The sequence below is a fragment of the Pleurodeles waltl genome, chromosome 9 (genome assembly GCF_031143425.1).
Source record: "Pleurodeles waltl isolate 20211129_DDA chromosome 9, aPleWal1.hap1.20221129, whole genome shotgun sequence".
Classification (NCBI taxonomy): domain Eukaryota; kingdom Metazoa; phylum Chordata; class Amphibia; order Caudata; family Salamandridae; genus Pleurodeles; species Pleurodeles waltl.
Window position 1 is genome coordinate 120530507 of NC_090448.1, and position 27521 is coordinate 120558027.

The 27521-nt window shown below is 41.9% G+C and overlaps 1 protein-coding gene across 1 annotated transcript in view; it reads left to right on the forward strand.

Moving 5' to 3' along the window:
• LOC138258999 (contactin-3-like) overlaps nt 1-27521 on the forward strand; it is a 1120386-nt gene that overhangs the window by 877042 nt on the left and 215823 nt on the right. The window contains exons 11-12 of the mRNA XM_069206372.1: nt 735-885; nt 12605-12732. Coding sequence (XP_069062473.1) covers nt 735-885; nt 12605-12732 — 279 coding nt within the window. The remainder of the gene's footprint in view (nt 1-734; nt 886-12604; nt 12733-27521) is intronic.

Below are 27521 nucleotides of genomic sequence, written 5' to 3' on the forward strand. Positions count from 1 at the left end.
CTTTTATATGTGCTGCAGAATGCATCATACATAGAAGTAGCAAATCAACATTGGTTAATTAATGTTTGCGTGCAGGAAGGGACACCCTGTACATAGACAAGCATTAATGGTGTTTTGCTTTTCCTTTGTGTGCTGAAGAGTGCAGCACACATTGAAAAAGCAAAAACAAGGCAAAATAAAAGTATTTATCCTCGTTGCACCACTCTAACGCGCCCCTTGGGTGGTGTTTGTTTTTTGCGCTTCCTCAGATTTGCAATTTCTTGTAAATCTGGGGCAGTGTCAAAAGCACTAGGTGTTGCATGAAAACACCCACAATAACACCCATTGCACACCCCTCTGTCAAGAAAACTGCATTGGGGGCAATATTTACATAGCACCACTAAGCCACGCAAAGTGGCTTTGTGCAGACCTGTAAATGTGGAAATGGGCACAGCGCCACCAGAGCATTGCTGAAAGTGATGCTCCATTTGCACTAGGGGCTTGTAAATAAGCCCCTTAATTTTTTGTCCAAACATGTGTCTTTTGAGATGCGGATGTCAGGTAAGGGTGGCTAATACCAAAGCCCTATGGAGAACCATAGGTTTCGACCTCAGTTATACACTGCATCGTACATAGACTGAAGGCAGTTTTACTTTAAACTCTTACTTTGAATGTGTCTGGATTACATTTTTACTAAAGTGTGGTGTTGTTTTGTACAAAATAGTTATCCTCTGAAATGTTTTCTCTGTGAATAGCACTGGCTCCTGATTTTTCCCAAAGTCCCATGAAGACTCTGATACAGGTTCAGATTGGCAATGTGGTTCATCTTGAATGCAAACCACGGGCCTCACCAAAGGCATTGTGCACATGGAAGAAGGGAGATGAGCTTCTAAAGGAAAATGAAAGGTAAGAACAAAGAAAGGGGTTTCTCTTTAAAGGTGTCTGGAGGATCGTTCATTGAATTTTGCAGTTATAAAGCCTAAGATTCACAAAATACCAGTCTTTTCATCATCCAAATATAAGAATCAAATATAGCAAAGGAATTTCCCAAGTTAGAAGAGTTTTCAATATACAAGGTCTCTTTTGAGGCCCATTATGAATCAAAATTAAGAGGGATTGTAGAAGTGATTTTTCTTTCCACTGTAATTCATCAGGAAATGTATCAATCGGTTGTTATGGCAACAAGCACAGCAGCGTTCTCTTAAGGGCATAGGAGGTCCACCCGCCACCTTTTTCCCCAAGTGAAGAGGTTCTGTCTGACTGAGCAAAGGTCAGCCTGACAAACACTCTTCTTGTTCAGGTCAGGCAGTTTAGAGATATTCATGCACTTAAATGTGCAGGTGCCTGGCTCTGTGAGTTGATCGTTGCTGGTTTAAAGATGTCACACCCCTGTGGATGCCACCTCCTCAGCTCAGCAAAGTGACTGGAGGATGGAAGGCCCAGTGTAAATTACTGAAACCTCGACACAGAGTAGGGTCATCAGTCTCACTGGGGTCTGGGGTCTCCAGAGTGAGGGACTTCTGCCTTCACCTAGCTCAGCCACCATAGTTGTTAATGGGAAGAATTATGAGTTATTTCAGTCAATATTTAACGCAGATAAATTGACAAATTAGCCACTAATTTCATCACTGGACCTAAACGGACCCCTGGCTTTCACATACGTATATATAATGATATCTGTGTGCAATTATTATGTAACATTCTCATGCACTGCAAAGTAAATCCCTCTTTTAACATAGCTCTTCCTGGTTTTAAAGGCTGACGCTGAACTAAAATGCAAAATAACTACAACATGGCGATACAATCAGGATGTACTGGTTTCTGAAATATTGTAAATTAAATTGTTAGATAAAAGTTTCATCATGAGAACGCAATCCAATTCCAGAAAAAAATAACTGTAGTACTCATAGCTTTGGCTGTGTCAGAGGCAGGGTGCTTTGTCAATGAGGTGTAATGTTGCTAAAGTGAGAGCTTGTGCATGGACCTGGAGACAGTGTAGGAATTCTGCAAGGTTTAGAATTAAGAATTGCAAGTTTAATCTTTAGAATAGTTGCAGTTTAAACATTTGTTTTATAAGATTACACAGCCTCACCATCCAGACATGATGGAAGCCTCTATCAAATTAGTGTACATCTCCCATAATCTCTTTCATCAGTTTACTTGCTCTCTGTGCAATGTAATTTGCCCTCCATCAATTGTAAATCTCACTTGTAACAATCTGGTCATTGCATTTTTGGAAATTTCTTCCATCTTTTATTTGATTCAGCCTCGATTTGAGAATAATTGAGATCGCTCCCATCATTCTGCAAGTCATTTAGCACATCAACAATCATTAAATTACTGTTATTAGAGAAGTACATTTGATTACAATGCTGAGGACCTAGATCCCTTGGAGAGCAGAGTTATGTCCAGATTGCCATATTTGATTAGGAAAAGTAAATAATTCCCTAGCATCATTGCTTATAATCGTGGTTGCTCTCTTGATACTTTATTTGACCAGTAAGAGATCAGGTGAAAGCAGTCATTGTCTGTGTAGGAGATCCATATACTATTTTCAGTTCCTAGAATTTTAGGATGAAAATGAATTTGCATGATCTTCTGTCTTCACAATTAAGTTGGTAAAACCTCTGCTCCACATCCAGCAATGACACAATTCTGAGAAAAACTGACTGCTCATGGTTAACTTGACAATAGAACCAAAGTTCCCACTCTAATCCTAAATTGAGGATAAGTAGGACAATTTCAATGTCACCATCAGTATCAAGAATCAAGGTTTGGGATCAAATCAAAACACATTTATAAAGTGCACAGCTGCTGAACAAGGTGTGCCGGCCCTAGAAGCAGATTGTTTAAAAAAAATAGCATGCTAAAAAGGTATTACCCCTGTTTTAAATTGTGATCTGAACTGGCTCTCCTTAGCCGTTTGACAAAGAAGAAGTGAAACTCATTCCAGGCCTTAGTGGTTAAGCAGGTAAAGGAGCACCTCCTGCAGGTTGCATGTCTGAGCCTGAGTGTTTTAAACAGAAGGGCATATGAGTTCTTGATGCTTTTGAAGGTAAGTGGTGGCAAAGACTATTAACAAGGTATTTTGGGATAGTCATATAAAAAGTTCACTGTACAATAACCATAAGCTAGATCAGGATAGGTATCCTCACTGGCAACCGGTGTTACTCTTTGAGTTAGGGGGTGGGCACCAGATTGTCAGCATAGAATCCATAACATCAGGCTTGCTGGGGCATTCTGCACTACCAGTTAATTAGAAAGACCTACATTCTAGGCATTTGTATAGTCAATTATGAAAGTAATTGTTGCATGCACAATGGTTTTTTGGGTTTCAATCAGCATAAACTTTAAGGTCTTCTTTCAGGGCCCGGATCACAGAGAAACAGGAACCTCCTACTAACAGAATTTGGGGATGGAAATATAGTTTGTTATAAAAGTTAATCCCTGACAACTTTCTTGCTACTGTTGTAGGCTCAGAGGCATGGCCTAGCTCTTCTGGCTACTAGACCTTGGTCAAATCCTCTGCAGAATGGCAAAACAGTAGCAGCGCTCTTCATCATGGTATTTTTATCAGGGTTGTTTTTCCAGCAGGTCTTCCCCATCCGCTCAACCATACTGACCAGACCGATTCGAAAGGATAGTTTAACTATCTCAGCTTTCTTTCCTAGTGAGAGAAGCAGATTATCATTGGCATAAGAGGTCACTTGTATGCCGTAGGATTTACATGATAGAATCTAACAGGACAAATACACATTGAAAAACATAGGGCTCATCGAACAGCCATGTTGGACCCCATTGTTATAATCTACTTGGAAATAAAAGCTGGATCAAGATGACTGGATCAGTAAATATTTATTGAACGCTTCCCGAGCTCCGTCTTTCTCACTCACTGTCAACCTACATTCTCAACATTCTACTTTGAGCTCCCGGGTGTACCATTCCACTACATTCCAAGGGACCACGGAAGATACTATTCTTACTTATAACAACATTATGTAGATATTTCTTATAGCCATTAACTACCTATTCGTGACAACTATTTACATTTTCTTAATATGCTTCATTTTCTCCGTTTACAGTTTGTGGATTATAACATATCTCCCTTCCTTAATAATTGAGCAAGTAGTCCTTGTACCACATTGGATGTCTTCTGTTCCTCATTTCTCTCTCTTGTCTTGTAGGTCTTGTAGGATCATGGGTTTCAATTTCATCTTCCTCCTCTTGTGATTTTCCATGATCCATGCCTGGTCCTTCACAGCAAGCCAAATTGTCCATACTCCATAATCTGCCATCCTCCAATTTGACCACATTTCTTTGTACTTCAATAATTCTTTTGGGGCTTGAAAACCTACTACCTTCTCTTTTGTTTTTTTCCGGTAGTTTAACTTTCACCCACTGTCCTACTTCCCAGCGCCTATTCTTGGTGCCATATTTGTTGTCATACCAACTTTTGTATTTACTTTGGTTTTGCTGAACCCGGGCCTTTATCTCTTTATGTTGAACGATTTGGGGTTTCCCACCTCCCAACCAGTTGGGTTTTAATTTCGTACTTGGCAACCTGCCTCTTAATGATGTGAAAGGAAAAATACCTGTTACTAAATTGGGTGTGGTGTGATATGACCATAGTAATTGTTTTAAAGCCATGTCACCCGACTCCTGAGCCATCTTGGCCATTTGTAAACACTCCTTGATCATCCTATTTGTTCTCTCAACTAAACCATTCGCTTGAGGATGATACAAGGCTGTTCTAAAATGACTGACACCAATTTTCATTAGGAATTCCTTCATAGCATCAGAAGTGAATTGTACCCCATTGTCGGTTATTAAGACACTAGGAAATCCTTCAATCATGAACGCACCCGTTAGGAAAGCTATCACTTCTTTAGTGGTTATTTGGTTTACTGGTTTGGTCATTATCCAGTGTGAGTGGTAGTCTATCAATACAAGTAAACATTTTCCACCCACACCCACCTGGTTTAACGGACCTAAAATATCCAGTCCTAACTTGTCCCATGGTTTGCTTGGGGCTTCTATTGGTGACAGCGGTGCTTTTCTTGTGATGTTTATCTTGTCACTGGTGGCACATTTATTACACTCTTTTACCTTGATTTCTACCAGTTTGTCCATTGTTGGAAACCAATACGTGGCTCTTAATTTACTTTTTGTGAGGCTTCTCCCTATATGCCCTTCATGTGCCAATGTAACCAGCTTGTCCCACAATTCTCTGGGCGGTACGATTCTCTCACCCCTCATCACCATGTTATCTTGAATGTTTAGTTCTGATCTTACTTCCCAATACCCCTTCATTTCTTCTTCCAAGTCTTTTGATTTTTCCGGCCACCCCTTAACAATCATCTCTTTCAATTTTGTTAAAACTGTGTCATTCCTGACACCTTCATTCCATTCACACTTTGTTAACCCAGCAAGGTCTACATACAATACCAGCTCCAATATGTCTGTCTCTTCCTCCTCTTCTACCTCCCTAGGTGACCTGGACAGGAAGTCTGCAATTATGTTTCTTTTACCTTGAACATATTCTACTTTAAAATTGAAACTTTCTAAAGCTTGTAACCATTTTGAAATTCGAGGGGTAGCTCGCTCCCTCCCTTTTGTAGTGAACATCCCTGTCAGGGGTTTGTGGTCCGTTCTGATAACAAAAGGCAAACCCCACAGGAAAAACTTAAAATGTTTTATGGCCCAATAGCATGCTAGTGTCTCTCTTTCTATGGTGGAATAATTTGCTTCCTCATCTGAAAGAGACCTTGAGGTAAAAGCTATTATATCCTCTTGTCCGTTTGCACTCTGAGATAGGGTAGCTCCCAACCCCTTTCCACTAGCATCTGTGGTCACTATGGTTTTCTTCCTGAAATCGAAATTTTTCAAATTAGGCGATTTAACAATAGCTTCTTTTATTTTCTTAAACGCTTCCTGACAATTCCTATCTCAATCAAATGTAGCATTTTTTTTAGTAATGATCTAAAAGGGGCTGTCACATCAGCAAAGTTGTATACGAACTTAGCCATGTACTCAGCTAATCCTAAGAATGACTTGAGTTCTTGCTTACTGGTGGGAGTTTAGGCTTCTGTTACAGCCACAACCAGATCATATTTTGGCTCTACACCCTCCTTTGTTATTTTGTGCCCCAGATATTCAACTAATTCTACTCCTATCTGGCACTTATCCCTTCGAATAGTCATACCCGATTTCTCTAAAGCTTTGAAAACTTCTCTCAAGGTGGAATCGTGTCCTTCTTTTGTCGTCCCATATATCAAAATGTCATCTTGGAAGCACAATGCCTTATCTATGCCCTGTAATACTCTTTGCATAATACGCTGAAAAACTGCAGCAGCAGAAGCCAACCCGAATGGCATCCTGCAGTATCTGAAAGCTCCAAATGGGGTGATGAAAGAAGTAAGTGACCTGGACGAGGGGTGAAGTTCTACTTGGTGATATGCTGATGACAAGTCTATCACGCTGAAGATTTTGGCTGGTCCCCTGGTGCTCAGCATTTCACTTATTCTGGGCAAAGGAAACCTGTCTACCCAAATGCTGGAATTAAGATCTCTCAAATCCACACATACTCTTATTCCTCTGCCCCCCGGTTTCTTAGTAATGACTATGAGAGCCAACCATAACGAGCTTTCTATGGGTTCTATCACTCCTAATTTTATTGGTTTCTCCAACTACATTTTTAGAGGTTCTCTCAGCAAGAATGGGATGGTTCTGACTTTGTGAACTACCGGTATGGTACCCTCCTTCACCTTTATCAAATGTTGGTAATCTTTTATAAATCCCAATTTATCGCTAAACAATGTGGGAAATACCTTGCACACTTTTTCTCCTTCTTTGGGATCGGCCACTGCTAAAACTTGCTCTTCACTATTAGGATCTAATTTGATACCGAATTCTTTTTGATGTTTCCATCCCAGTAAGTTTGATCCTCTGTTAGTGAAATACACACTACCTTTCGTCTGTCTGTCTTTAAATGTAATTTGTAACTCTAATTTACCTTTTAAGGGAATGGGATCGTCATTGTACATACCCGGAGAGATATCGGCGGGTTGTAATATGTACCCTTTACCTTGGAAATAATTTTCGTATATTCTATATTCCATGAATGTAAACGGGGAACAATAATCTGCATACGCTCTTACTTTCACTCCTTCCAGGTCAATATCACACGTAGGATATGATTTGTCAAATTGTTTTCCTACCTCTGTATCTTTTAACTGTAGTACATACTTGCTTTTAAATTCTTGAGAGTTTTCAATTTTGTGAATATTTTTTTTTCCATCATTTTCACTTTTTTCATTTTTACAAACTCTTGCGAAATGTCCTCTGATGCCACATTTCCTACATATACAATTTCTAGCCGGACACATTGGGTTGTTAGCAAGGTGTCTATTGTTACCACACCTATAACATTTATTTTTCCTCATATCCATGTTGTTAGTGGTATTCCTTTTTACCGCTATTTCATGTATTCTACTCCCCTTTTCTGATTCCAATTCCTTGTCTTCTAGCTTAGAACATATATTGACCTCCTTAACTTCTTCTATGTTTGGGGTTTGTTTAATTAATTTCATGCACTCAACTGTGTGTTCTATGCCCTTGGCTATATCGATTGCTTCTTTAAGTGCTGGGTTGTGAACTAGTAATTTCTCCTGTATCTTAAGGTTGTTGGTGCATCTTACTAACTGATCTTTTATTATTGAGCCCTCTAAGATACCAAATTCACATGTGTTGGCTAGTCCTCTAAGGCACGCAATATAACTAGCAACGTTTTTATTTTTCTCTTGGGTTCTACAAAAAAACTTGTGTCTTTCTAAAACTACATTAACTTTATGTCCAAAGTGTTTTTCTAACTTTTTTATTGTTTTTTCATAATCGTCTAACACTTCCCCACCATTGTCCTCCTCCACATCCACATCTGTGAGGCTCTCAAATACCTTTCGTCCTTGGATACCTAAATTATGAAGGAAAATATGTTGTCTTCTCAATGCTGTGATTCTTTCCCCTCCTATAGCGATTAAATAAGAGTCAAACAATTTTATCCACTCTTTCCATGGAAGATTTGGTTCATCCAAGTCACTAAGGAAAGGAGGTGGCTGTGTCATACTTGCTGCTGCCATTGTGCGCGTGGAGATCTATACTTGTAAATAACAATATGCCTTTCTGTTAATATCACTTTAAATGGTTCTGAAGTTTCTCCTACAGCTTAATGTAGTTTTGCTGTCTAGTTGTTCATTCACTTCAGTGAAGGAGACTCCGCCTTATTTGTCATGTGATTGTATGTAATAGTTCCAGAATACTCACTGATCCTTCAGCAGAGCTTGTTACAGGATTTGGATTGTTTCTCTCTTCACGTATGTTCACTTTTTTTATTTCTCAACACATTTATGTGTTTATTTAACAATTATATTTCTCTGTTGTGCTGACTTGTTTTACCCTCGTTGTCTTTGATAGTCTTTTGCTTATGATTGTACATATGCTTCCTATTTATTTCAAATGCCGCTTCCATTGTGTCCCAATACCTGCACTTCGTTTACGATGTTTCACAGATTTCTTTTTAAAATGCCGACTGATGTTAATTTCGGCTGTTCTTTAAGCATGCGTTTCGTAAATTTCGCTCGCTCGCATTTATCACGAGTGTTCTGTGAGTTTCCAACTTGTCAACCACTGCCATTAGTGCCAGCACGTAACTTAATGTAATTGTCAGCTGTTCTTTTCTCAAATAAAAACAGCGTCTCTTTCTCGTACAGCCGCCTCCACAACACGCGTTGTTTCCGTTCTTCACTCACAACACGAAACAGCGTCTCTGTACGGACTGGCGCTTTCACATACCACACGTTTGTTTCCAATTTTCAAAACGTAGTCCATATGAAATCCTGCTTACCCTAATTCAGAACAGCTGTCAAAGCTTCAACCACTTCGCCATTTCTTCAGGCACGTAGACGGAGATTTACACATCAAGGGCAGGAAGCGTTCTCTGTCCCCTGCACAGGTTTTCTTCCTCGTCGCCACTAATTATGTTATAATCTACTAGGAAATAAAAGCTGGATCAAGATGACTGGATTAGTAGATATTTATTGAATGCTTCCCGAGCTCCGCCTTTCTCACTCACTGTCAACCTACATTCTCAACATTCTACTTTGAGCTCCCGGGTGTACCATTCCACTACATTCCAAGGGACCACAGAAGATACTATTCTTACTTATAACAACATTATGTAGATATTTCTTATAGCCATTAACTACCTATTCGTGACAACTATTTACATTTTCTTAATATGCTTCATTTTCTCCGTTTACAGTTTGTGGATTATAACACCCATGTTTGAGCATTTTAGGGGAATGTCACTAAGGATATTGATTGTCCCATCAGAAAGAAATTAATGGAACCATTTGAGAGCTATCCCACTTACACCACTGTTTGACAGCAACTGGAGAACTGTCTTGTGGGAGACAGTATCAAACACCACTGACAGGTCGATCATAATTGAAGCAGCAGTCTGTTCTTGATCTCAAAAGTCCTTAATAAATTCAGACACCCCTAACAGAGCTGTTTAGTGTTACACCTTGATCGAAGACTGGAGTGAGATATGAAGATAGTTGGACTTTGACCAGTTTCTTCAACTTTTTTGAGATGGCATTCAATAAAGGGATTGTTCTGATATTTGCGGAGATGGCCAATTCAGCTGAAGGTTTCTTCGGGAGTGGTATCACCACTGCCTGTTTGTATTTTTTGGGGACAGGGGCAGTTGCAGGAGAAGTGTTAAACCTCCTTCATACATGAGTTGATAACATCCACTGCCAATGACAATTGTTCAGGAGGACAAGGATTGTTTGGGGAGCCAGATTTGCAGTTCAAAATAGCCTGCCTGGTCTCTTTCAGGGAGATTGGACTAGACTTTAAGAGGAATCCGGAAACCACAGAGGTTAATTGTAGTGGGAGTAGTTTCTGAGGTATTATGGGCACTGAATCAGCAAACAACTGTTGTGTATTTTGTCTACTTTTGGCAAAAAAGAGATGAAGTGATCAATGAACTGTCTGCTTTCTGCTACCTCTGCATATTGTTTACTTCTGGTACATAATTGCCTTAATGAATACTTAATTGATTTCAAGGGCAAGAGACATTAGTTATATTACTTACCAGTATAATTGTTCTTTTGAGTTATTATTTTAAAAACAGAAAAACACCTGAAAAACAACCTCTCTCCATGTTATCATTAGAAATTGGGGCACAACTGAAGAACGATCCAATTCTAATACTAAATATCTACCACTTCTTTACTGGGCATATGTTGCTCTTATCTACCCATTCCTAGGTTATCTATCCCTGATTTTTACTTTGTTTTGCTTTAAGCACCTGTTATTAACAGCAGCCATATGATATAGATGTCATTGCAGTAGTTCAACCCCCACTGATTGCTGACCCATTGGCCAGTATGGTCTTACGGTTTCAAATTGTGAATCTGATTGTCCATTTTAATGCATCTAAACACTGAATGAAACACAATAAAATTAGAAAAAATGTCTGTATATGCAATGCTGTTAAACACCGGTACATAATATGTAAAGGTTTTACAAAGCATAGTAAAGGAACAGCTGCACAGACATGTGAGCATTGCCAAACATTTTAGAAACATAAATGGCCAATTGCTAAAGCAAACACAGAGCTACAGAGGCACTGACCATAAGAACAAAAGAGGAGCAAACACCAAAGTGGTAAACTTCACACTGTGGGTGAAGGGAGAGAGAATGGACATGGCATTTATACTGGAGAATGGCTAGAAAGGAGTCAAACATTTAGCCCCAGTTTACATAAAAGTCAGCACACAAAGAAAAATATTAATGTAAACTGAAGGTTTGAAACATTACATTTGATCATAAATAAACTTACATTTCAGGAAGAAGCTTTCTTTCTAATGTACACATTTCATACTCCTGAATTAAATAAATATTTTATTTTTGATTAAGGTGTATTTCCCAAGATTGTTTAACTTGTCTTGGTTCTTGAATCCTAGCCCTTATTAGCATCATTATTTTCTAGCATGATATTAAAGCCCACTGTCTTGTAAATTGACACATAGGACAAAGTGATTACTTTAGCAATCTGTCAGTTCCATTCTGTATCTTGAAAGGTACAAGACAGAGCTGGCCTCCCTCCCCTGTTCTGTATGCATTATATACAGAACTATATACTAGTGGGCTAATAGAGTACCTTACAAAAATGACCAACTTTCATATGACCTCCCAGTTAGTTGTTTATACTAATTATGTGGCTATTTTCTACCACTCATTATCATACATGCAAATCGGACAAATAACTGAAGATTTTGATAGTATGTCAGGTTATAAATAAACACCAGTAAGAACCAAAATGGTCTTGGCAGTAAGCGCGATGGACGAAGATACACAGGGGGTGATTCTCACCCTGGCGGGCGGCGGAGGCCACCCGCCAGAGTTCCCCCCTCCAAAATACCGCTCCGCGGTCGAAAGACCGCTGAGGGTATTTTGGGATTTGCACTGGGCTGGCGGGCGACCGCCAAAAGGCCGCCCGCCAGCCCAGTGCAAATCATCCTTCCCACGAGGATGCCGGCTCAGAATTGAGCCGGCGGAGTGGGAAGGTGCGACGGGTGCAGTGGCACCCATCGCGTATATCAGTGTCTGCAAAGCAGACACTGAAATACAAAGTGGGGCCCTCTTACGGGGGCCCCTGCAGTGCCCATGCCATTGGCATGGGCACTGCAGGGGCCCCCAGGGGCCCCGCGACACCCCATACCGCCATCCTGTTCCTGGCGGGAGACCCGCCAGGAACAGGATGGCGGTATGGGGTGTCAGAATCCCCATCCGCCGCCATGGAGGATTCACATGGGCAGCGGAAAACCGGCGGGAGACCGCCGGTTTTCCGCATCTGACCGCGGCCAAACCGCCGTGGTCAGAATGCCCTGCGGGGCACCGCCGGCCTGTCGGCGGTGCTCCCGCCGACCATGGACCCAGCGGTCTTTGACCGGCGGGGTCAGAATGACCCCCACAGTGTTTGGGGATCATGGTTGCTTTTAAATTAGAGTTGTTTCTAGTGTAATTGCTCAAGCTCACTTTAATACACTAAGCAGTAATTAAAGCAAAAAAAATCACAATATCAATATGCAATGGGATTAATCTAATTAGAATGAACATTCTTCCTATCCTATATTTCTGTAACTTTTCTGGACTCTTCCGCTATATTTTATGACCTAATATTTAAATAGCTAGACTGGATAATATCCAGATTTATATGGCAATGTAGAAAAGCATTAAGATTAACTAGAGTATGAAACTACTGATTAACAGGGGCTTATGAGTGTAGCAGATGAAGATTATACTAGTAGGTTTACATGGGTAAACGTTTACAATATATATATATATATATATATATATATATATATGTAGTACACAAGCATACGTGTGTGTGTTCTGTTGCAATAAAAAGTAGAAAAGGATAAAAAGATTGCAACATTTATTTTGACATTTTAAGACTGTGCCCATTATTTTGCCTCTAATATCATTTAATTAAGTCTTTTTCTCAAGCTAACTTGGAAAACAAAATGGTTGTAATGTATCTGTTCATCTTTTACAGGATAATGATCTTGGGAAATGCAAGTTTAAGAATCAGTAATGTGACAAAATCAGATGCTGGCAGTTATAATTGTGTGGCTAGAAACCAGTTTGGAACTGCAAGTATAAGAACAAGAATACTAGTAACAGGTAAATAGATTTTTGAAGAAAAGGCTTGTAGTTCAGTGAGTTTGTTTGTGTTTTACTGTATTGTTTGTGGCATTTGTACAGCTCTTACTACACATCTATGAGGGTCTGGGCAGCTTACCCACACAAATAGCAAGCTGCACTATGTATGGTGTGTGGCAGTGAGAGTGTTGTTTTTTTGTTTTGAGCCTATATGACAAGTGTTTTCATGTCATGTGTGATGACCATCAAGGTGCAGTTATCATGTTCTGGGATGCCACACCTGGATGTGTGATGATAGAAGGTATGTGACAAGCAGACACATATATTATAATTGTAGTAAGGCGTAAAACACATGGGCACCTACGCAGCATCACCATGGCCACAGGGCCAATGGGATGATGTGTGTTCATGTGTGTTTGCATGGAGAGGGTGTGTAGAGACTCCATATGGCTACATGCTCTAGGCAAAGTTTAATGAGTAGTAGAATACCAAAAGAGCAGGATTGGGAATTGGTAAATTAGCTTTATTTTTTTAAAGAAAGGAATACATACTGCCTACCACTGAACAAATACTCCCCATGAATGAGGAAGGAAGTGGAAGAGCATGCAAAGTTGGAAACCTAGAACAGAAACAGCCCATATTCCACCTACCCCTGCAAGCCTAAAGGAATCCAAAGTTCTGAGCACAATATCACGTTCCAAGTCCCGCACAAGCTCCTGTAGGTTTCCAAACACAGACAGCACCAGTTGGACATGTCAAAGTTAGGTTGTTGCTTAAACCCTCGCCAGACTGTTACCCTTCAAGCAATCAATCAATCAAAAAATTTATACAGTGCGCTACTCACCCATGAGGGTCTCAAGGCGCTTGGGGGGGAGTCAAAGGGGAGGTGAGGGGGGGCAAGGAGGGTCACTGTTCGAACAACCATGTCATGAGGCTCTTTCTGAAGAGCAGGAGGTCTTTGGTTTTGCCGAGGTTGGTGGGGAGGGAGTTCCAGCTCTTGGGGGTGAGGTAGGAGAAGGACCTGCCTCCTGTGGTGGTGCGTTGGATGCGGGTGACTGTGGCTAGGGCGAGGTCGGCTGATCGGAGGTTGCGGGTGGGATTGTGGAAGTTCACTCTGTCGTTGAGGTAGGTTGGGCCAGTGTTGTGGAGGGATTTGTGTGCGTGGATGAGGATCTTGAATGTGATTCTCTTGTCTATGGGGAGCCACTGAAGGGATTTGAGGTGTGGTGAGATTCGTTCATGGTGGGGGAGGCCAAGGACGAGGCGTGCGGCTGTGTTCTGGATTCTCTGGAGTTTGTGTTTGAGTTTGAGTGTGGTGCCGGCATAGAGGGCGTTACCATAGTCTAGTCTGCTGCTGATGAGTGCATGGGTGACTGTCTTCCTGGTCTCTGGGGGAATCCATTTGAAGGATTTTTTTAGAGTGTGTGGAAGCAGGAGGTTAGAGCATTGATTTGCTGTGTCATGGAGAGGGAGGGGTCCAGGATGATGCCGAGGCTGCGTGCATGGCTTGCGGGGTGGGTGCGGGCCTAGGGCGGTGGGCCACCAGGAGTTGTCCCATATGGTTTTGTTGGGGCCGAAGATGATGATTTCGGTTTTGTTGGAGGTAAGCTTGAGGTGGTTAGTTGTCATCCTGTTGGCGGTGTCGAGGAGAGCAGCGTGTAGGTTGGTTTTGGCGGTGGTGGGGTTGCGGGTGAGGGAGAGGATGAGTTGGGTGTCATCTGTGTAGGAGAAGATAGTGATTCCGTGTGATCAGAGGATGTTGGCTAGGAGGTCATGTAAATGTTGAAGAGTGTGGGGCTGAGGGAGGACCCTTGGGAGGCTCCACAGATGATCTTGATAGCGTACTCTCTGGGTCCGGTCGGTGAGAAAGGTGGTGAGCCAGTCTAAGGATTTGTGGTGAATTCCTATGTTGTGGAGGCGTGTGCAGAGTGTTTGGTGGCAGACAGTGTCAAAGGCTGCGGAGAGGTTAGGAGGATGAGTGTGACGGTCTCACCTTTGTCGACTTTGGTCCTGATGTCGTCAGTGCATGCGATGAGGGCGGTTTCCGTGCTGTGGTTCTTGCGGAGCCCGGATTGTGATGGGTCAAGAGTGTTGTTTTCTTCGAGGAAGTGGGATAGGCGGGCGTTGACTAGTTTCTTGGCAACCTTGACGGGAAAAGGGAGGAAGTAGATGGGGCGATAGTCTGAGAGGTTCTCCGGGTCGGCTTTGTTGTTTTTTAGGAGAGCGGTGATTTCCGCGTGCTTCCAGGGGTCTGGGTAGGTGACGGAGTCAAAAGAGGAGTTGATTATGTTGTGTAGTATGGGGCCGATGGCTGGGCTGGCTTTGTTGTAGATGCGATGTGGACAGGGGTCGGAGGGGGATCAGGAGTGAATGGAGTTCATGGTTTTTTCGGTTCCTTCGTATGTGGTGGGGGCCCAGGTGATGAGTGTGATGGGGGGGTCATGTGCAAGAGTGAGAGATGACGTTCTTGGTAGGTTGCTACCTTGACAGTGCTAGTGCTAGAGTGAATCAGCCTACATCATGTTACCTTTCTGCACTCATCACTTAATGCAAGCCCAAAGGTTTTCTGAGATCCTAGAGAACATTGCTTTTTCTAGTGACATAAGGATTCATCCTGCTGACCTTCTAGAATTTTCTCCGATATAAATTCAACTTATTTTGTTTGTATTTAATGACGCATAAGAGAAAATAGAGACAATGTGGTGAAAGAAAGCTTACCCTGCTGCCATTTATTTGCCCAGCACAGCACCATGGCACAGGTCTGGTAGTTCTCATTTTGTTCAGTCATAACCCGGCTTTTCTTAGGCCTGTGATCCTTAGGGAAACATTTTTTATATGGGTCTCAACATTCTCCCATCTCCTCTATCTGTACCTTTCTCACTCCACCCCCTTGGCTTTCACCACTAGCAAAATGACACAGGGACGTTGACCTGAAACAAAGGTAGCCAATAAAAGTTGTTTCCTGTCCTACTCAACTCCTAATTCAACATCTCTGAATTCTGGCTCCTGCCAGCAGATTGTGTTGACTAAGTCTGCTACATACTTCCACTAAAAACTGTCAGGGAGATCAGAGACATTGCTTACGATGTCCTTCCAAGAACTCTGGTCTTGGTCCTAACCTAATCTTTATACTGAGGTTTTCCCTAGCTAGATGACTTGGTAGAGCCTGCACATCATTTACATATCAACTGTTCCAGTAAGGTAGGCTACATAGCCCACAGAAGAGCTTCCACTATGGACCTTTATGTTAAGGTGCAGCTGTTCACCTGAAAACCATATCCTCTGCAGGGGCGATGACTGTTTTCCTAACCTCCTGAAACACCTCTCGGTGCTGCTGATTCCAACAGGAGCCCCAGCAGGGGTCTCAAAAGGGAAGGGGATTTGGAAAATACAGAGAAAGACAACACTGCATTCCTTGTCACCAGGTCCAGCCGAGTGCACAGTTCATTAGATAATGAAGGACTGACAGTGGAGCCTTTGCAAGGTGGTTTTCTGATAATTATCAGCACCCTTCCTCTTTCTTTCTTCTCACAGAATAATATATGTGAAAGGTGCGGGAACCTGAATGTCTTTCAAACAATATTAAAAGTTCTTCAAGTCTCTTGAATGGATCAGGCACTCTCTAATAAGTTCTTCATAACAACACTACTACACACAAAAATATAACACCAACAGCATGGAAACATAAACAAGTACTCCTTGCAAGGAACTGTGTTGTCACTATAAATAAACAAGCCAGTAGATATGATCTTTTTATTGTCATGAACTGTCACTTTCTGATTTAATAACGCTTTTGTAAAGAGGCGTAATACTAGTAGAATGAAAACATAAGCATCAAGTATTTTTCATAAGGAATTGCGTAATCGCTATTGCTTTAGAACAAGAAATAACAAAGGTGAAAATTGTGGAGTTCTGCTACTTATCAAAATCTCCTAAGAAAAGTTCTCAAGGCCCTGTGCTAAACTATTACTCAACAGAGATATTCTGCCACCAGTCCCAATCTGTAAACAAGCATTTTCAAGGCCCCTGCACTGAAAGATGTTAACCCTTTTCCAAGACAGTTTAAACAGAAAGCTCCTCAAAGTCACAGAAAGGCTTGCATGGAAGAAGTCTCTGCTCTCTGAACGTTGAAGCAAGCAATAAATCACACACAAAAACAGGTCTCAGACAGCGTACTCCACTTAGCTGACAGAGGAGGGTTTTTTCAGTGAAGATCCTTGCTGTCAATAGAGTCAGGAGGTCAGCGGGCAGGCTCAGAGGAAGATCCAAAGAGCTGAGGGCTTCCCTTGTCAGATACAAAGAAAGCCAAGCAGAGTCATGTGCACAGCAGAAGTATTTATAGCCTGCATGACTCATTGTTTTGAAAACACCAGGCAGTTGGTCCCTAGAGACTTTGGGGGTATGGCGGTCACCAGGCAACCAATAAACAAGTGTGCCTGACATGAGGACTTAAACACAGTCACATGGTTAAACAAGAATTGGTAACACAGTCATATACATGAATCAAGCATTGGTAAAGGCAAATGTAGAACATAGTGCAACAAGCATTGACAATAAGTACATGGAGATTACAGGCAGCCCAGTGGTTTTACTTGTACATGGTTTAAACAATGTCACTGAGGTTGTTGGCAAATTAGTCACATTGGTTGGGATTGTGTTAGGGTTCTGACACTTGGTATGACAATAAAATTGAGGAGTATAACCTGTGAAGTGGCTTGAGGTGTGCATGTTGGTTTTGTGGCCTGTGTTTGATGCCATTGTATGTTGCATCTGCAGTACTGAGTCTGTGTAAGTGTACCACTCTAAAACAGTAAGTACGGGGAGATGATTAGAGTTTACATCAATGCAAACAGTGGTATCTGGGGGGTGGAGCATCTTCCTCCATCACCTCTTCATGGAATTGTGTGAGCATGGTGTTCCATGTGGCTCCTCATGGTGGAGGTTCGTACTTTCAGCCTCGCCCCAGCAGAGAAGTACCCTATGCCACTGTACTGGGGATGGAGGTTGAGGAGCTCTCCAATGTAGGGTGTGGAAATGCTTAGCAAGTAATAGAGCTAGTTTTGCAAAGCGGGTCTGAACTATGTGCCTTGTTGTTTGTCCATCTGGCAATTGGTCAGATGTGTGGGTGCAGGGTTGGGCGGGACGGGCTTAAGATGGGGGCAGAGTTCATGGAGGCTCGAAGCCGGCAGCCAGGAGGACAAATTACAGCTTTTAGTCTCAGAGCGGAACTCACATTCCTAAACTACTGGCTTGGTAGAAGAGGGGTATCTTGGAGAATGTCATCGGCCGTTTATGACCTGCAGGCCGGCTGTCAATTTGGGAGAGGGGGAGGCTTGCAGTGATATAATCATCACTGGTAGTCAAGTTAGTTTCTGAGTCTGGTTGCGGTGATGGTTGACGGAATAATAATGCCATTGCTATGTTCCCTCTGCAATTCCTGCTGGGAGGGTGGTCTCAAAGTTTTGGGTGTATCACTGGTTTTGTGGCTCTGGTGGCCTCATCTCTGCTTGCCTCCTTGAGTTTGTCTTGCACCAGTTTTAGTGGAGGATTCCGCACCAGTGTGGCACTTAATCCAGTGCCAGTCTGAGGATGGGTGGGTGAAGAAATAGGCATGTTGATCATGAAGGATCATTAGTTTTGCTGGGTATAAAAGTGAGTATTGGAGATGTAGTTCTCGAAGATGGTGTTTTACCCCAAGGAAGGATGATTTTGCTGCGGCACTGAGAAGATGACGCCTTTAAAAGAGTCCTTGCAGTTCTAAAACTCTAATTGGCCTACTTGACAGGCTGTCTGCAGGATAGGGCCCCTGTCTTTGTAATGCAGATGGCTAGCTACAACTAGGTGTAGTAGGTAGCCCAGTGGTGTGTGGTGGGTGGGTACCTAATGTGCTCACTCAAAGAAGAAATAAGGGGACAGATCTGTGGCTGGAGTAAATGTCCTTATCTAATTTGCTAAGAAGATGAACATTGAGCCGGAGTTTTTAGTACCTTCTTGGAGGTATTGCAGAGTGCCTGGCCTTCTGTGTCTGCAGATCAGTCTTCGAGTTTCCGAATTCTGGTGGTGAGGTCTCAAGTATATTTCTCCTGGGTGTCCAGTCGGAATGAGATGTTTGTCAGTGTATGTTCCATTTCTGTCACCCGAGATGCTAGTTTTCATTGATCATCGTGGAGGAGACCCAGTTCCATGGACAGCTCCTTGGTTTGCATCTCCTCCGATGTCTCAGAGATCTCAATGGCTTCCAGAAAAGTATCAAGTTTGTTTTGGGCAATTGGAGTGACTGCGCCAGGCACATTCTGTATAGTCTGTGGAGAGTGACGGTGGCCTGGAGTGGCCCCGTGCCTGTCACCAGCATCTCATCACTGCAGGGGCTCAATTAAATCTCAGAGGGAAAGAGGAGTGGTGCTCTTCCAGTGCCCACCACTGTTGTACATCCCACCAGCGCTGGCATGTCTGGTCTGGGGGAAGAGGTGCCTCTGGTGAGATGAGGTGGCACACTACTGTACCCCCAAAGGGGGGAGCACAATCTCCTCTGAGGCTTTGTGAGTTCTGAGAGATGTGTCATCCCCTGCAACTGCCTGTGTTTGTCCAAGTGTCATAGAAGATGAGGCCCTGTGATGGAACGTTGTCCTTGATTATTCCAGGTTAGGGAAAATCACAGGTCTCACTTGGGAGCTGTAAGCACAGTCGGGGGCCCGCTCACCTGACATATGCTGTTGGTAGCTGTAGCCTAGTGTTGCAGTCATCCCACTTCACGTCCTGGGCCAACGCAATGATGTCCATGCCATGCAGGTTCAGGACGCTGCCACAGATGAGTCCAAACCATGAGGAAAGGTGTTCGCCCCGCCCCTTTGAATTATCGAATGTGGTCTGAGTCATCAGGACTTTACATCTCGAATCATGTAAGAATGTATTGTGTTGTAATATTTGAAGCATTTTCATAGCACTTACAATGAGTCTTAAGAGCTTACTCACACTGAAAACAAGCTACACAATGTAAAGTATGTAGCTGGAATTATATTTTTGGTGGTAATTATTTCCATATTGTGCGTGATAAGAACTGAGTTGTAGTTATTCTTTTATGGAACGCAGCACCAGGCGGTGGGTGAGGTTTAATGAGTTAAAGACATGCAAATGATAATTGTTCAAAGAATTGAAACATATAGCTATAGAACCCCAGCCTGGGTTTAGGGGGGCAATAGGATGTTGTGAGCATGTACATCAAAAAGGAGAGGAGTAATAAGTGAAGACCAAGTAATCCATATGATGACAATATATACATATATCCTCAAAAGGCAGAATATGTCAAATGTGTACAATGATGTCAATAATGGGAACATTTTTCTACGATATATTCAGACTGAACCTTAAAATAGGGGCCTTGAAGGCAACATTTGTTAAAGGCAGTGTCGAGTTGGCTCTCATTAGCCTAATGAGGCTGCTGGATTTGGGTGGCAGCATCACCTGAATTGTGGGGAACTGAGTCTAATCCCACACCATGTGACAACTGTAGGCCTAATCCGTTTCTGGCCAGCTAGTAGCACCCCATCTCCGCCCAAGAGCAGGGATGATTGGTGGCAACCAGGCGCATGATATAACGACTTCTCAGGGAAATCGTGGTGGATCAGATCTTATCCTTTTCTCTCAGTTACATTAGTCTCATACATGCAAAGACAAACAGAGGAAGCAAATGGTTCAATAAGATTTGTTGTATCAGCTGTGCCTTAGATGAAATTGCATGAAATGCAATAATTAGAATGATGAAACATATTAGAAGCAAAATGACAGTAGCAAGGAAGCCTGCTGTCTATGGAGACACCTTCCCCATGTGGGCCAGGGTACTGGTAGTCCCAGCAAGCAGCGGTAACAAAGTCAATCAGCATGCACTTGTGATCAACTGACTCCAACATCCCTCTAACATGCTTGGGACAGTGAAAATGTTTTATAATAACACAGCTGATGTTCTAACAAATGTCCTTACGTAAAGCTATGTGTGTTTCTGTGAACGTTAGAGATGCGGTGTACCACTTGTGTCAACCATGAAAAGAATATCATGCTAAGAAATGTAATGTTTTTCTATGCAAACTAACAACTAGATAAAAAAATAAAACACCACAACAAATGTGGCCGATTCTGAAATAATAAAATCAAGCAGGAAGCTAAAGGGCACAAGCAGCAGGCCTAGTTGCTAAAATAACATGCCCAGAGACATCACTAAAATGGCTATACAACAGCAGGAAGGATTAATTTCATGCAAATTCAAAACACTTGCATTTCATCAATAGCCGAGTGGCAAGTCTCTTTGCATGAAAATAATTTAACAAACATCCCCGGATTTCAATAATGATTTACCCGGGGTTCCCTGATTCCAATAATGATTCCGTGGGGGTCCATAGAAGCCAAATGGTGGAAAACCACTGTCTCAGCATTTGCTACTGTATGCAGAGGCTTAGCCACCCTACTAATGAAGGTGTTGCTGTTTAAAATCCAACAATTGCAGAATCTAGGAGACAAAACATGTGCCCACTTGGCTGCTCTGGCTTTTCAGATGGGCAGTCATATTATGATCCCCACCTTCAAATAATATATTGCTCTCCTCCCTGCTAGTTAAAACAGTTACCCTAGAAGGATTAAAGGTTGCTTTGTGCATGCATAATCGTCACTGCCCCAGACCATAGAAGTGCATTCCATGTCATGAAATCACACTGTTTTCTACTGCAACAGAACTTAATTTAAATAAAAATATTTCCCTGCTTGTATTGGAACCCGTTATTTGCTGGTTATAAACAGATTTGTATATCATTCACAGATACACAATTTTTATTTCTTTTTTCCTAATTCCTAATTCCTCTTATTCTATTCTGCTATCACCTTGCAGTTCCCCCTCTCTTCTTGCAGTTTTTTCTCCTTCGAACTTGTATATTGAAATTGTGCATTTACTAAATACCTGTGTCATTGAGTCAAAATTCCCATGAACCTACTTAACCACACAAACCATTATTGGATTTATCTTTGAGAAACATGATTGGAGAAGAAATGTCAATTATTAAAAGCAAGAAAATTCGTCTATAACGTTCAAATTGATGCAAGTCTCACTAAAAGCCTTAAAGCCACTAATCTGTAGATGAAAAAACTGGCTCCTAAATTTATTTGACCACTGATTTGATCTGAAGACATCTATCATTTGGTGTGGATTATGTGTGGATTATGGAATATGTTCTTATAAAATATACTTTTTATCAGTTTAGAAAAAGTTTTTCCTGAAACGCAATTGATATGACCAGCCTATAAAAGAAAATTGTTGAGCATTAAGCTATACAAGATCTTATCTGATTTCATATAGGACATCAGGAAATTGAAATGGATAACAATATTGTAAATAATTATTGATATACTCATGTTTGCATAGCATTGGTGTGGCAGGTTGCTTTTGAGGAATTATTTTGAAAAAATGGTTCCCTGTAAAGAATATACAGAATTGGAGCAAAGGGATACCCCTGGCTAGCTTCTCTATGAATAGTCTGATGACAGCATAATATGACCAGAGTTTTGGGAGCCCAGTAGAGACTGTTGCCCCATGAGATGAATTCAGACCCAAATCTATTTTATCTACAACACCCCCCAATAAGTTTTATAACACTCATTCACGTGCCATTTCTGTATTAAGAAGGACCACAGATAGAACCTGGCATCCTCACTTCAGTTTTGTAAATTCACCATAGTGCTATGAGATGTGGATAAATCCATGTTGCCTAGATGAAAATGATGGTCTTACCATATTTGCCATAGCAATCATTTTTCACGGAGTTTTGTAACAGGTTTGAGAACTGAATGGATCAATAAGAATTACATCAAGAACTGGCTGTGAAAAATTAGCTATTATTTGTTGTCCCCTTCCCCCATTTCTGTTTGCCTGATTTTTCAGGCTTTAGGACTCTGCTTGCTTTATCACTGCTAAACAGTAGTAAGGGACATATGCTTCCTCAAAACTTATGTTCTATATTGACTCCCCCTGTTTCAGCTATTTAACTAATTTTTATGTCCATTAAAAATTGTTCCTAAAGGGCACCTATTGCATGGAGGGTTAAATGGCATATATGGGCCTCATTGTGAATGTACACCACCCACAAATATGACAAAAGTATGTATCTGCCAGGAGCACCACTGTGTTCTGGCTGGGTTTCAGTTTAAATGTGATACAGTTACTTATGGCAAAGAGAATACATTTGCCATGTAGGAAAAGCTAAACTGTGCCTTGTAAGCTTACAGGGCATCTTGCCTGTATATAAAAGTCAGGTACACTACAACTTTTATAACATCAATAAATATATAAATGAAACATTAGCAGTCAAAATATTGAGGAAAAAACTGCATGGCGAGGGCACAAGTTATAATTACCTTAGACCGTGAGTTATAGTTACTTGAAATAACTCCAACTATATCTGTTTAGCACCAGAGTGTCTCTACCCTGGCCCCTTTCCTTTAAAAAAAAATAATTTCAGGGACTTGGCTGAAGTTGAGTCTGAAAATGGCTGCCAACACTTCCTGGTTGTGGGGCGGTGGTTGGATTAATGTATAGTAATGAAAATTACTTTCCGTTAAAAAAAATAGAAATTCACTGAAAAATCTAAAGGTTACAGGGACGTTACAGTTAGGAAATCAAATAAAAAAAATGGAAATGAATTTAAACAAATAAAGGTTACAGGGACGTTATAGTTAGGCTCACATTTTAAACATACAAACACTTTAGAAATTCATCAGTTATAGGTAGAGTTATCTCAACTAACTATAACTCGTGCCCTAAGGTAACTATACCTCACACCCTCACCATGCACTGCTAATTACCCCACAAATTACTGCACTCATGACATCTTTGAGAACATCATTGATAATATCAATGCAATATTTGCATAAAAAAAGTATGCATGCTGGGGCGCAAGTTATAGTTACCATAGGGAGATAACTCTAGTTGCAACTAGTGAATTTCAAAGGTTTTGTACGTTTAAAATGTGAGCTTCAGGTAGGAAAAATGAAACTTTTTAAAAGTTACTTTTCCTAAATATTTGCTAAACATCAATTCTCACCATTAAATGAGGATTTTAATAAATATTCAACAGAGTGATACCATTATTTTTCAAGCTGATTTCACACTCAAGATAGCGTAATTAATAGTTTAATCTGTACTTTAGGTTTCTAACAGGAGAACCAGGGCCTTCCACAGACATAATAGCTTTTGGAGGCTTTTCACTGCAGGGATATGGTAAAATTAAATGTCTACATGTCCCATTACTAAAAAGCCTACATAGTGGTGACTAATTAACATTTAAAAAAAAAAAAGATTTTCCTATTGTCTAAAGGTTTATTTTGGCAGGTCTTGTTGCAGGTTTAAACTGCAGCAGTCAGGTTATACTGGGTGGTAAGTCTAAACCTATGTGTTCCTTGTCACATTACGGAATGCACAATATGTGTTGCATTCCACAGCTGATATTTAAAGTGTCTCAATGAAATTTAGGAAATATTAAGTTCTTTCTTGCCGAGGTCCAACCATTGTGTGGATACTTTTCACACCTTCGGCTAGCCAGGTTTTCTCATTGGCACTAAAGGCTATATTTACTAACATTTCTCACAATACAGGGCAGTGTGTTGTGGGAAACAGAAAGAGCACGAATGCACAATATGTACAAAGATATGGTGTACTTCTTCTCCCTCAATATGCTTGTGCGCTTAAGGCTCACTCGTGAAAATACAGGCACCTTTGCGTCTTGCTGCAAGGGTGCCTGCATTAGAGGCAGGTTTGTTTTTATACAAGAAGGGTTATCCTCCTGCCCAAAACAATCCTTAATAGCATTTTCCTTTATCTATGTGCAATGCTGAATGCACCACACATAAGAAAAGGAAGTAAGGAGAAGAAATAAAGATTTTACTCCTTGTTACGCCTGAGTCACAGAGGCGCATCACAATTCCAGGTTTACTGACCTTGGTAAATGTGGGATTGCATCAAAAACATGGGTGGATGCATGGGAACAACTATGCACTACCCGTGGAATGCCTCCATGATGCGTTGCATTGCATTACTTTTTATTTACTAAACCATGTAAAGTGGCTTTGCATGGCTCAGTAATTCCCAGAGAAGGACTTACATTCCCTTGAGTCGACTTGCATCATGCAAGGACAATGCAACTTCTGGGCCTTAGTCTCTGAAATAGAAGTCTTTTTCTTCCAGTAGGGTATGGCTCAGGGTTATGCAACAAGGATTTCACAAGGTCGGAGCCCCTCAATGAGGTCCAGCTGAAACAGATTTCCTGCTGCAAAGAAGCTCCAAGTGGGAAACACCTGTTTCTTCACTCATGCAAGGCTGCACTTTCACTGAATTGGTTCTGATAGTTGCCCCCGGTCTTTCGGTAACACGAGTTTTCAGCTACATGATTGTTACTCTGAACCCTGGGTTGTTTGGTTTCAAACAACTCAGAATAATAAATCCAAACTGGTACCAGAGGTGCACCCTGCAAAAGCTAACTACCTGACATGGTTGCTGACTGGTCCCAACCAGCCTGCCACCTCCTGAACAAGTGTGAACCCCTGAGGTGAGAGCTCAGGCTCTCTGCCCTTCCTGGGTGGAGGTGCTAACACTCCCTCCCTCATGAATGTGCACTGCCTGCTAGTGAGATTCAAAGTCCTGTCCAGCTACAGCTTCTATCCTTGTCTCACTGAAGGATTTTGACTAAGCCTGAAGACAAAACCTTCAACTACTTGCAACTTATAGTGCCAAAACCAATGACATAAGCAGGAGCTCAACTGAGAAGATTGTTAAGTTATGTTGTGTTGATTTGCAGAACACAGCCTGTCATCTTCGTAGGTACCCAGGCACCAAGCAAGTGCAAAGTGGGGAGACTGAGCTTGATTACAGGCCATCTCAGGAGTTCCTACATCTATTAGGTTTAATTGAAGTGCCACATCTTCAGCTTCTTGTGAATTCAAGAAGCAAGGAGGAGGAACTGATGTGCTGTAGGAGGTTGTTGAATGTCTTTGTTACTATGTAGGAGCATAAGCATCCTCTAGCACTGCTTCTGTGGATGTCAAATGATTACTGCTGAGCGCAGTTGTCTGGTCGGTTGGTAGAAGTGTCGATAGTAGTTGTGGCATTTGGGTCCTATATTGTGCAGTATGTTGAATGAGTGGGTGAGAAGATTGAAATGGCAGCATTTCTGGATGGGGAGCCAGTGGAGCTCTCCGAACTGTGGTGTGATGTGGATGCAGAAAACGAGGTTAAGGATAAGTCTAGCAGTGATGTTTTGGATGGATTGGAGTCTGTGGAGTAGGTGGGTTGAGGTTCCTTTGTAGAGTGTTTTGCTGACCTAGGCTGCTCATGATGAGAGCCTGTGTGATGATACATCTGGAGTTCAGTGGCAGCCACTTGAAGATCTTCTACTGCCTACGTAGCATGAGGAAAAAGGAAGAGGTGACAGCGCTGAAGTCATGATGAGGTTTTTGTCCAGGATGAGTCCTAGGATCTTGCGTGGTCCATTAAGGTTGGTGTTGTTCTGAGTTTTATAGCCCAAGAGGAAATGTTCCAAAGTAATCTCTTGTTACCAACGATCAGCACATCCGGTTTGGGGATTTTGAGCTTCAGGCACATTCAGTTGGCCATGTCGGTCATGCAGATATTGGGCTCCTGGCTGAGGGGGGGACTTTACTCAAGCATAAACTGCAATCCTTGTATGGATGAAGGCACAAGCATACTCCAAATTAACCTATGCTCATCCCTAGTTAGCTTTGCACAGAGCAGTCAGGCTTAATTTATAGGCGAAGTTTAAAGTATGTGTCCAATACTTCAAACAGTAACACAGTGGCAACACACCACAAAATGACCCAGCACCAGTTTAGAAAAATAAAGTAATTTTTAGTAACTAAAACAAGAGCAAAAGAGCAAAGTGTCCAATCAGTAGAGCTGGAGATATGCAGGTTTTAAGATGTCAGTGAAAATAGCACCCAAAAGCACAAAGTGCCAAAAGAGGATATTTGGTCACACTAGACTGGTAGATGATCACAAGTTGAGGCCAATCACGATGGATCACAGGATGGCTACAGGGACCTAGGTAGGCCCACTGAACAAAAGCACATTAGGTCTTGTTTGTGGAGCATTGCAAGGCCACATACTAAAGATGTGCTATGGGGCTGAGGGGGTGTGTCAGTTCCGAAGTGGTGTAGAACTGCAATGCAAGGTCCTGCATTGTCATTGAGACTCTTTTGACCAGGGCTTGCAATGTGAAGTCTTGCTTCGAAGATGCATTGCACAGTCATGGCGATGCCCCAGATAGGGGTCACTAAGGAACTGCACAATCGACGAGGCTGCCATCGACAAGAGTTTGGATTTGAGGGCCTGCTTCAGGAAAGCTTTGCACAGGCAGTAGTTCTTATGCGGGCTATAAGGTTGATGCAGAGTCCTTTGCATCAGGAGAACCCTCGTAGCAGAGACAAAAGATTGGTTCTGCTCAGGTTTGCTCTTCACAGAAGAGAAGATGCATCATTTGTGCTGAGTCCACAGATGAGTTGACAGAGCACTTTCAGGCCCACTTCCAAGAATCCAGGAATTGTGTGCCACTTTTGGCAGGTTAGGACACACAGATGGCATAGTCCATGTACTGGGTTTAAGGTTGTTGGAGCCTACTGTACCTGAGGCTGTAGTCAGGAAGCCAGTCAACTAGCCCTCAGAGTCACTGTGGAGTCTAGGGTTTAACAGATGCAGGTCCAGTCCTTCTCACCCATGCTAGATGGCAGCAGGCAGCAAATGAGCACATCAAGGAAGCAGTCCA